Source organism: Brachyhypopomus gauderio, chromosome 19 (genome assembly GCF_052324685.1).
Source record: "Brachyhypopomus gauderio isolate BG-103 chromosome 19, BGAUD_0.2, whole genome shotgun sequence".
NCBI classification, from domain to species: Eukaryota; Metazoa; Chordata; class Actinopteri; order Gymnotiformes; family Hypopomidae; genus Brachyhypopomus; species Brachyhypopomus gauderio.
This window is the reverse complement of record NC_135229.1, coordinates 6,003,753-6,015,983: the sequence shown is the minus strand read 5'-3', so window position 1 is coordinate 6,015,983 and position 12,231 is coordinate 6,003,753. Positions and strand designations below refer to the sequence as shown.

At 38.8% G+C, this 12,231-nt stretch overlaps 1 protein-coding gene across 2 annotated transcripts in view; it reads right to left on the bottom strand.

Annotated features, from left to right (window-relative positions):
* slc44a5a (solute carrier family 44 member 5a) overlaps positions 1 to 12,231 on the bottom strand; it is a 63,364-nt gene that overhangs the window by 22,942 nt on the left and 28,191 nt on the right. For both annotated transcript variants that reach the window (XM_076981082.1, XM_076981083.1), the window contains one exon: positions 11,014 to 11,062. In XM_076981082.1, coding sequence (XP_076837197.1) covers positions 11,014 to 11,062 — 49 coding nt within the window. Of the gene's footprint in view, positions 1 to 11,013; positions 11,063 to 12,231 lie in introns of those variants that run through there.

Here is a 12,231-nt window from a genome sequence, read left to right as displayed (position 1 = left end):
GACTGTAAACCTGGATTCAGTCATAGCTCAGGGATGCAGGAGTGTTTTTAGACAATGTACACTCAGATCAAGCACATATTGCAAGGAGGGACTTAGACTTTGAACAGACCGAATGCAAATATCACCAGGGAACTCTCGATGCGTGGAATCAAGATAAGTGCGTATCTCTCTTTAGGGACTACCCTGTATGCATTTTAATAAAGCTACATATGTAAGACTATAGAGTAAATGCTACATAGACTGTAAATGCTACATATCATGGATTAGAAAGAACTTCACTGTTTGCAGTGCTTTGGTTAAAGATTGATGGACTTGGTATGAAGGAGTGGATTTCAGTTTGCAACAGAGGGTTTCCATAAATGTAACTGCATTTAGCTGCTTAGCTGAACCTTAACAACCTGAAACAAAACCATCGGAAAACAAATAAAACTAATGGGCCGCCCAATGGAGGATGGGTTCCCTTTTGAGTCTTGGTCCTCCCGAGGTTTCTTCCTAATCCCCACCATCATAGGGAGTTTTTCCTCGCCACTGTCGCCTTTGGCTTGCTCATTAGGGATCTGGACCCATACGATTGTAAAGCTGCTTTGTGACAACATGTGTTGTAAAAAATAAATTTGACTTTGACACATTCTATTTATGACACGTGAACAATAAATGTACTCAAAGAAAGTAGTAGTACATTACAAATGACTAATTTGTCAGGTTTTATTAATATGAATACTTATTACCAGAAAAGGGAATAACACTACTCATTTCTTTCCACACTCTCGACATACAAAACCACATAAAAAATAACAACCAATAGGACTTTTAATACTTCATTCATTAGTCGTTCGCTGTAAATAGTCAAGTCATCCAAAATCTGTAGTTTGTTAAGGCTATAAATTATATAATCAGCTAATAATTCAATTTGAATACCCTTTGATGCTCGATTCAGGATTCAGCATCTCAATATTTTAGTAAAAGAAAATGGCAAATTATAAATTCAGAAGCATAAACATGGGCAAAATGTTTTTTATATGAAACTGTAATAAAAGTCTTTAATCTCTTGCTATTAAAACGTAGCAGAGCTTAAAAAAAGAAGAGGTTTAAAATGGTCTAATTCAGCATATCTTAAGTAACTAAACAACATCTTAAAATGCAAATCAGTGTAAACAAAATCAGAAGAAGAAGAGTCTTCTTATACTCAGGGCTTAGCCTAAATGATTACCCTCTCAAGACTTACAATCTATTTCATAAGACACTGATATGTTTTTCAAAAAAAAATATCAGCATATCTAAGAAATTGAGATGTTTGAACATTTACAGTGTCTCTTGCTTTAACAAAAAATCCTGGATTGGTGAAAGTGCCCAAGCAGAACTTCTGGTGCAGATCTCTGTTGTTGTGTCGGGCAGATCCATTTTAGGGCCTACATTTCCATCACTTGTATCCTCTGCAGTCTGGGTCTGTAAATAGCAAGGACAGAAGATTTCTTAAGACAAATATAGCCTCATGTCTCATTTGTCATCATCACATATGCAGCAAAGGCAAACGCTAATTGTATTCAATTACAAGTATAAAAAAATATTGCTAGATCCTTTCTGTCTCTCTCTGTGTTTTAACACACACACACACACACACACACACACACACACACACACACACACACACACAATTCACACACCTGAATTTTAAAAGTTTGTATTATAGACACAAATAGAAACTGGGAAAGTAAACAAATACCTGATTGTGCAGGACTGCTTTGTTCTTCAGCCTGGTCAAAAAAGATGGAGTGGAGATCAAAACTGAGAGTCCAGTGCAGGGCTCTCCAGAAGATAACCATGAATCTGGGTGCACCCGAGATATCTGTCAACACAGTTCTTTTAATGTAAGCCATGGTAGGAATGTCTTCCTCAATGCACTCATGAGTTACGTTTACATGTTGCCCAAGGTAGCTTACAGGCATTTCATGTGAGTTGTCCCATCATGTGCCAACATCTGTGACCAGTTTATGTGCTGAGATCTACAGTTCGCATAGTCTGACCGTCCCAGTGCAATAACAATGGTGTCACCAGAATTGGCATATGTAACACACTGATAAAAACTCTAACCTCCACAGAGGAACTTAGGTTACTGTTGCTCAGCTGACACTCAAAATGAAGAAGCTCTCTTCTGTAGGAGTACCTTTGCCACCTCAAAACATTATAGTAAAAGCTAGTTATTGACCATTTCAATTCATTTCTTTTATGTATCCCTCAATATAACCTGTTGCAGCTTTGCATGATTTTAACATAGCAACACTATCACTTCCTGTTAGCATAAAGCAGTACCTAAACATTCTGTGTACTAACCTCCCAGTAGTATGGTACTGTATTAAGATGAGTATGTAGTAGCTAGCGATAGGATGTACACAATTGAGAGGCACCCATCGTATATTTGGGATGGTCATATTAGCGTGGTGGCTCTCTGGTTGTGTTTGTACTGCAGCAGTCTCAAGACTGAAAATGTGTTTTTTTTCGCTGTTAAATCAAATGCCCCCATGGTCCCACCCCTAGATCAGCCACTGCTGCTAAGCGAAATAATTCAGCAGTAAATGGATTTAGCCAATTTTTGTCTAAATCGATAGTTTCATTTATTTTTATCCTGGTAGAAAACATAAAAAGGCTCCAGTGGGACAGCGCTCATGAACAAGACGTGTATGGTGCCTGAACTTCAGAATTATAATGCATCTGTGTCTACATCCGTAGATTTGGGGGTGCATTGAGTCTCTCTCCTTGTGCCATTATATTGAAGCTGTGCTGAGTACTCAAAGCAGTGGGCCATTAGTCCGGGTACTCACTGGAAGGGCCAAGGCCAGATTATTCTCTGCAAGAAATCATCAGCCAGTTTGGTTGGTTTTTGAACATTTTTTTCCCTTAGGAAAACAATTTGGTGATGTCTGTTAGGAATCTGTTTTAAGCACTTAAGGATTTCAGGCAGGGTTTCAAATTGTAATTTAAAATAGCCATGAAAATAAATATGAACCTCAAAATGATTGAGGTTCATATTTAAATTTATTGGCCTCACAGGCCAGACTGTAAATATGAGACTTTTATCAAATATCAGATTTTGTTCACTTTTTGTCAGTTGAAGCCACGTCTTACATTGAATGCTTCATATTAATCTAACAAGTTTATTTTGTGTTGTCAAATTGAAAAGCAAGTGAGATGAACTAGTACTTGTTTTCCTGCCTGTGTGCCATTCATAGAAATAGGCTCCATGGTTTTTAATTTACATTGTGGTTTTGTCAAGCTGAAAAGCAGGTTATGTTAGCTAGGATATGTAATATTAGCTAGGTAGTGAGCATGGCTAGGTCTAGAGAGAATCTAGATTATTTACATGGAGGTTAAATATTTTCCCTGTCTCATTCAAAATACATAGCTCATGTCATATAACTCTACAACAAAAGATATACATTTGTCAATCCCTTTAAATTAAGGTAAAATGTATCAGCAAGATATAACTAAGAAGCTAACTAGTTGCTTTAGATATCTAATCTTGACCTATAGCTAGATAACTTGCTCCTTCTAGCTAATGTCAGTTTCTCCACCACTGAAGTGGAAATTATGTCATGAGACATCTTTTCAACCTGTCAATCTGTTTTGTTTGAGAATAGAAACATCCTTTGATTCTCGATCCAATATATGTATGTTTGCATACTTAAATGAGCCAGCTTCTTTAATTCTTGGGCTAAATCATAGGATTGAACACGTGTCTGTAAAACCTCATCTTAGCATATTCCGCTTCTACAAAAATCACACACCCTGTATACAGATACCAGTGAACAATTTATAAGTATTGAATGACTGCATTCTAGGGCACACTTAACCATGTCAGAATGAAACCTACAGCCAGCAGTTGGCCATGACAAGAAAGAATCAATAGCTTCAGAAGCCAACTAAGTTCACCAGGAGTGTTGAAATATAGATTTAACTTTTGGAGCAAATAAAATACAAATTCACTGAAAATACAGTGAAGCCCACATAAAAACAAAACAATGCAACTATCACTCAATACAGGAAGTAATAATAATAATGATGATGATGATAATAACCATAACAAAATATAAAAATATTCCATTATATTCCTCCTTCCAGTCTTTAGGAGTCTTTTGTTTCTAGCTCCTGGGAGAGAGAGAGAGAGAGAGAGAGAGAGAGAGAGAGAGAGAGAGAGAAAAGAAACTGCAGAAGCTACATAACTGGTGTGCTGTTTCTAGTGGATCTATAATTACATCTCCTGCTACCAAGAGGTAATCTCTTCCATCTCTCTCTTTCCACTTCAAGGGAGTCTTCGAGGGACTGAGAAAGAATTTAAATGACCAAGGCATTCAAGTCCCTGCTGGGGAATTATTCATCCCTAATTTACTTTGATTGAAGCTAAAATGTGAGGAACAGACATTTTGGGGGAAAGTCTTTTGCTTAGGCTTTCTTGACATGTAATTACATTGTAGCACAGAGCCCATTAATTACCTATGAATCTTCACACTATAATAATTAATCTCCGCATTTATATCCACAAAGGAATCTCACACATTTGAGTTAGTGTGTGACTCGCAAATGTGCACTGAAAAATGGCCAAGAGGTCCTGCAGCGTTTTTTGCTCAACTCCTTGGTGCTGCTAAATAGAGCTCTTTGGAACCATAAATTGCAGCCAAATTAACTTATTTTGGGGAGCAGTCAGGTAGCCCAGAGGGGTGCCACCTTCACTGTAGTTTATCTAGCGCTAACAAGAAGCGCCCACACTAAGAGCTAACAATAACCCCTATAAGATTTTATTTCTACACATGCAGCATACAAAAAAAGAGGTAAACTGGCTGTATGAGAACAAATGTTAGCAGTCTGTAAGAGTCCAAATGGGCTGAGAGTAGAGGCAAACATTAACAACATATATATATATATATATATATATATATATATATATATATATATATATATATATATAATGTTATTATATAACAGATACTGTTTTCACAGTATCTTTAAAAGTAAGAAAACATGATTTAAGAACATGGTCGTTGTCTAATTCAGAATGGCATAATCATTATCATCCAGTTGCACTCACTCATATTACAGGGAAGTGCTTTGAAAGGTCTGGGATATTATTCTGAATACAGTGAGCTCCACACAGCTTGCGTATGACCACAACGGGGCTACACATGTCTTGTCCCTTAACAACCCTCATAATACCTGTGTAACACTTAGACGAATGCAAGGCTAATGCCTGTAGATTAGTACCCAGCATTCAAAACTGTTGTCCCATATTTTTTTGTTGTTACTAACTTCCTGCCTCTGCACAGTGAAATCAGAGTTGTGTTGTTTTGACTCCAATCAGACACTTTCCGCCATTCTCCTGACTCAGTGTTGGTGTAGAAAAGCAGGTATACCGATCAGCATCTCTGATTTGACACATTGTGGTGTAAAACAGTGCTATGCCCCCAAGCTTCAATTTCAGTTCCTTCTTCAAACTCGATCTGGCACCATTTTCGTCTTGCTCACTTGTGACGGGAAAAGAGATGTGCAAGGTAAGGAAAATAAAACTAAAACTTCTTCAAGTTCTTAGAGTTTTAAAATAGCATATTTTATGTACACCCAAGTTGGAGATCTCCTGCCATAGCTCAGCTGCAGTCTAGGCTAACTTAGATGGTACCAGCTACAGCTTAGATAATGATGCGGGATTACACCCGGCTACCAGTTCCAGATTACCAAATAGAGTAGGCACAGGCCTATGGGCCCTATGACTTTTAGGGTCCTTCTGAAATTTGTTGGTTGGTAAAAAAAAGGATCATTTACAAGAGGGCCCCTAAGATTTTTGGAGCCCCAACACACTTTAATACACCACCAGTAGCTACACATGTGATGAATCTATCAACATGTACACATAATGACTGAAATTACGTTGCAAATGAGTTCAAGTTGTTTGTCGTGAAGTTCCTGTAGAGGATTAAAGGATTTTAAGTGATTAAATGAATTTCTTTCCTAGGCCTGGCATATTCTACTGTGTAAAATTGCATTACTTATTATGAAAAGATTATATTTGGTTAAATATAAACATTAAAGTAAAGCACACTCACTCATTGTATTTAATCAGCAAAGTAGATGATAGTTGGTCATGTGGGCCAGCCCACAAGGCTGCTGTCACTTGAGCATGTGTAACAAAAACAATGTATTATGAAAGTAAACAATTTGAACTATTTTTCAAATCACTGTGACAAATGATACTGAAAAGAGGAGAAAAAGTCCTTGTACTTTGGCTCAAATTATGTGACCAGACTCAGTGATTCATGTCTGCGTTTCATCTTAAACTATTAAAGTATCACTTAAACTAAAGTTTATTACTAGGCCTACTACTCTTATGTCTCTCACGTTTTTTTTTTATCTCATCAGAATCCGTTGGTCTCAAAATTTGGTGTTAAGAGGTACTGTTTGTTCAAATCACTTCATTTTTTCTTCATGTTTCAGACACCTACGAGGTAGATAATAAATGATTTATTAGAAAGATCTGTGCAATATGAGAATTTCATAACTTGGAACACCGTCTGTAAGGATCAAGAGTTTCAATAATAGACACGGAAAAAAGGACCAAACGGACTGAAAATGGATGAAGAAAGCAAAGATCCTGACCTCGGTATTCACAAGCTATTCAGGCATGGTGACTCTTGATAACACTCCCTTGACATTTGGAGATGTAATGAACAGAAAAAGGTATTAACTGGACTTTTGGTATTTGATTCTTCTTTTGAATCAAATTGTGAATCGTGTTCACCAACTGTAACCCGTGGTATGACGTGCTGTCTGAAACATTTTCCATCTGTTCATCATAAACTGTTGAAGTCTCTGTCCAAAACAAAATATGATTCCTAAGCATTTAATGGTTCATTATCCAACAAATACATGGGATAATTGTTCACTCTTACATGTCATGCATGAAATTTGAACAGAAGCACATGTAGCCCTTGCCAAAATAGGGGAGTATTTAATATAATTTAATAGCTCAAATGGACATCTGTTTCGGTCAATGAGTTTTATGGTCTCATATCACTTATTGTATATATTCACCGGCCATTTTATTAGGTACACCTGTTGAACCGCTCATTAACGCAAATGTCAAATCAGCCAATCACATGGCAGCAACTCAACGCATTTAGGCATGTAGACATGGCCAATACAATCTGCTGCAGTTCAAACCAAGCATCAGAATGAGGAAGAAATGTGATTTAAGTGACTTTGAATGTGGCAGAAACTGCTGACCTACTGGGATTTTCACACATAACCATCTCTAGGGTTTACAGAGAACGGCCCGAAAAAGAGAAAATATCCAGTGAGTGGCAGTTCTGTAGGCGTAAATGCCTTGTTGATGACAGAGGTCAGAGGAGAATGGACAGACTGAGTTACGGCAACAGTAACTCAAATGTCGTTTACAACCAAGACATACAGAAGAACATCTCTGAATGCACAACATGTCTACAAGGAAGAAGTGTGAGCAATGCAAAGAGGCAGGACGGCAAATGAAGACCCCTGTGTACTGCAGAAAATACAACGTGCCATTGTGCTTTTTGCCAGTGTGCAACTGTTTCCAGCAATGGCATGAGAACCACTGAATATTATATAACGAATATATTACATTCATAATTGTAAATAGTTATAATGGTGTGACTTAAAAAAAAAAAAAAACAAACAAATGTGAAACCTTTATCTCATGCTTTTCTGTGTTATTTAGCGGTTTCTACTCCTGGATAGACATTAGAATGAAAATATATACAAATTTATTTCTATAGTTAGGCTCTTTTACATTTTGGAGAGGTTGGGGGCCATTGGACTCCCCAAAGAACACTTGGAGAAACCATTTGTTCACTGCCTATGCGGGTTGAATAACTTTAAATCAATTCCAAATTTTGCATGGTGAAAGTAGACCCCTGGTTACAAGATTCCAAAGCAAAAAGTGTTCATGGACATTAACTCTTGAGTTTCTGGACACTAAAATAAAAAAAATTAAATAAAGTTTAGAAAAGTGCCTAATTTAAAAAAAATGGTTTAATCATATTTTGTCCATAGAACAAACATGTCTGTATATAAAAGTTTTTTCTTATGGAAAACTTAAGTACAAATACAAATACATCATGAAATTACTTCTAGTCTATGTACTGCTTGATTAGAAAGCTGCAAGATTTGGGTGTGTAATTTCAGGCAGAAAACAGGTTAACAGTCGCTTCTCATGCTACATTCAAACCTGCTCCTTTATCCGGACTTGATGTTTAGCTTGTCACAAAGAGGCGCAGACAGTGGACGAGGTGAGTGACAGGCTTCGTGGTGAATGAGGCGAGTGACTGGACATGGTGCAGTGTGGGTCTGACTGTGAGACCGCACTGTGAGTGTTGTGGGACGGGGCTCACAGCAGCACCCGCTGCTCGCTGAGGACAGAAACTGAAGAGCATGTGTGTTCATCTCAAAGTCTCCAAAAGTCTCGAGTAACACCACAAAAAGTCGGTAGATTTGTCGCTAGTCGCTTTTTAAAAAGTCGCTAAATATAGCGACAAAGTCGCTCTCTCGTCTCTCCTCAATTCTCATACTCCCCATTTATCTGACAGGTTGATGGACAATCACTTCACGCAATGGCCAAACTCTGTATACAGAACACTACACAGCTAGGTTGAAGTGCCTCGTGTTGGCCATGTACATTGCAACCAAAAGCAATATTATTAATTAGATAGACTGCCTCACTACTCAGGTGCAGAGATTACTCTATTAGTTACCCGTCATGTCATGTTCCTCACAGGACTACACGCACTGATGAGATACCATCTTAAAAACTAGGGCCATTTCCATGGGCTACACACAAGTTGTGAAGTGTTGAATGTGTCTGTTTATGTCCCTCCTACTTCATGGGAGAAAATTCATGCTGGAATGCCATTAGATCAAGAATGCCATGTCGAGTGAAGAGGCAATAGATTTCTTTAGAGTGATTTATTTAGATTAAATGTAATTTAATTATTTCCTGGGATGTGTATTTAACATTTATATAACATAACAAAAGGTGAACATTACAGTTAAAATTTGACAGCAGTAGTTATTTCCCTGTTGACTCCTAGATGTCACACACTGCTTGTCAATTAGCTGAAGATCCACTAACTGCTTCTCACATTCACTCTTTCACATTTGCTTTACATTACATAACCCCTCTTGTGCTCTGTACACTCACATCTCGTCTACATCACAACATAATTTTAAAAACTACTGTAATTTTATTTTAGCATCTACTCCCAAAAGTGGTAAAAAATCTGAGTTAAAATTCTAGTCAATCGAGTTTTTCTCCAACATGTAGTGTTAATTTTCATTTTTTACGCAGTGTTAAATTCACAGATTTAATCAATCAATCAATCAATCAGATTTAATGTTAAGAATATAATACTGGTGTAGGTGTATTTTTAACACTGGTGTGTGTGGACACATGCTGTTTTCCCAAGTTGAACTGAACTCTGTGAATGTTAACATCGGTGGTTTTGCTGTGTAGGACTCAGTATGACGCTTTGCATCCAGATGATGGGTTTGATGAGCGTTATCTCATCCATAATGATTGTCAGCTGTAGCATCCCACAGGGCATAGCGGCTCCAAAATCATTGTAATATATGCTGATGACACTTCAATTGTGGGCCTGATCTACAATAGTGACAAGATGGTTTACACAGAGGAGGTCAAGATCTTGCTAGACTAGTGCCATTAGAATAACCTGTTCTGCAATCTCAAGAAGAACTAAGAGCTGGTCATGAACTTAAGGAGCCAGACCACTCCCCCATCGACATCAGAGAGGATGCTCTGGAGGTCATCGGCAGTGTCAGATTCCTAGGGGTCACCATCAACGCTGGCCTCAAACCTTATCGACACCTGTTCTTTATGAGGCTGCAGTAAACATGTCCACATGCAGTGCTCACCACCTTCTACAGGTACTCTGTGGAGTCTGTCCTCACAGGCTGTGTAAGGTCCTGGCAGGGCAGCAGGCCAACACCTAGGATTGGCGAAGACAGAATCACAACTCCCCACAGTGCTGGATATTCACCATGGCCTCTCCCTCAGGAAGACACACTGCGCGTTGAAGGACCTCAGTCAGTTCCTCACAAACTGCTCTCCCTTCTTCCATTTGAGAAACAGTGTAGAACAATTAGTACTCGTACCACAAGATTCAGAGACATTTTCTTTCCCAATGAATCTAATGGCTTAACATGCACTAAATCACATTACAACACACTTATATTATCTGGATCCAAGTTACTGCTGGACTGCTTCCTGCCTAAAGTCCTACATACATTCATAGAGCATGTGCTTCATGCCAAACTTTACGTAAATCAGTTTCGATTCCATCGCAGACCAGTCCAGAATTATTCATTGTCATGAGGTTACAAACTCCATGATGGTAATAACAACTGAGGTTTGCCCTTTTGGTATGGATAAATGACCCTATCTGCCCCTCCACTGCTCCCCCTAGTTCTGCTTCTCTGTCGGCCACAAATCCTGGCGTGAGCTGCCTCTCTTGCCTTATTTAACGTCCCACCATCACTCTACCTGGGTTACTGAAACTCCATTTGCTGGCTGGCCTACTTTGGCTGTTTCACAGTCTCATGGTCAAGGCCAACGGCTACTTGTCCGTGGCCCGGTTATGACAGGTGTAGAGAAACCAGCTTTTACCCATTACTAACTTGTCGTGTGAGCCAAATTCTTCCTCCAGAGAGATAAATGCTTAGCATATTTGCTTGTGATTTAGCTTTATATGTATATGGATCTTTTTAGAGTCTTTACAAATATGATTTCATGCACAAACTTTGTACACGCCAATGAAGTAATCTGTGATTATTTCTGTGATCACAGTATAATCAAGAGTAAAGTGTATCTCCATGGTGACCGCGTATGTTTGAGCTGCATTCAAACCACAATAACATAAAACCATCCTATCATTTCAAATCATAGTCCATAGCATTTTAATATGACAAGCACAGTTCCTTTACCTGTTATGAATAGGTCCTCTGAAGGTTGGGTCAAACTTGCGCGGTTCACCTATAAAAAGAAAAATAAGAACATTTAAAATGTACAGTTGGAAAGAATGGTGTCTGGGCCATAGCAAGAAGACAACATGCATGAAATTCATGCTGCATTCAACGCCATTCAGTGAAAGTTAAGCCAGGTTGAAATGACACTGAAGATATTTAAACACTGCCAGCGAGGTCATAGCTCAGCCAAACTGTAGTCGGTTGGACATGAGTCTTGTGAATATTCCCTATATTTTTTATGGCAGCCAGAATAAAAGTGACAACCTTTGAAGCTAAGGTACGGAAAATTCCACTTGAACCTGCATTGGAGCCCTGCTGCACACGACCCGCACTACCACACTGGACAAAGTATCTCACCACACAGATGGCAGGGCTCAAGGGCAAGATGCTGCTCCATCTGCCTCATTCTCACCCTCAATTACGACCCCCCACCCCCCATATTGCTACTTCGTGTACGAGGACCATAACTGGGAAAAAAGTCAAGCGAGTCAGGCACGACCACTTTGCTGCTTCGCAACACACACCTCGACGGCGACGTGACGGACGAGGAAACAGACGACGTCGCTTCTCACCTCTACCTACCTGCTTATACATAATTTACAACATGGCCCACTGAACCGTTATAGACATATTTGAACTTTTTTTGCCATGATTTAGGACTCCATGCTTGGAATGCTACAATAATGGTCATCTAGCTCTCCTGTTCTCCGACTCCAAAATAGAGGATGAATAATAGATAAGCTAACGGCGAAGGAGCGGCGAGGCTGATCTCTATGAAGGCTCTTCGCTTCGGATATTGCAACGTTATTTTTTGCTTCACCTACACCGTTCCACTAGACGGGGACCCAAACTCTCCGTGGCAGACTTTACAAAGTGATGTAGGCCTATGTGAATATTTATGCACTGGTGTGGTCACAGGAAACTCAGCTGTTTAAATATTAATTCCTGTCATAGTAACGCTTGTCCGGGAAAGTAATTAATGTTATCAGCAAAGGAGCATTACATTAAGGCCACAGACAGGTTCAAAAGGCTCGTTAACTGATATCAGGTATTTTACACTATCAGTAAATAGTTTGAGAAATAATTTTAAGCCTTTGTTAATTAAAAACAGCCTTGAAAATGAGTCACAATTAATTCTTTAAGAACCCTAAAGTCAGCCACATTCAGTACATGAAA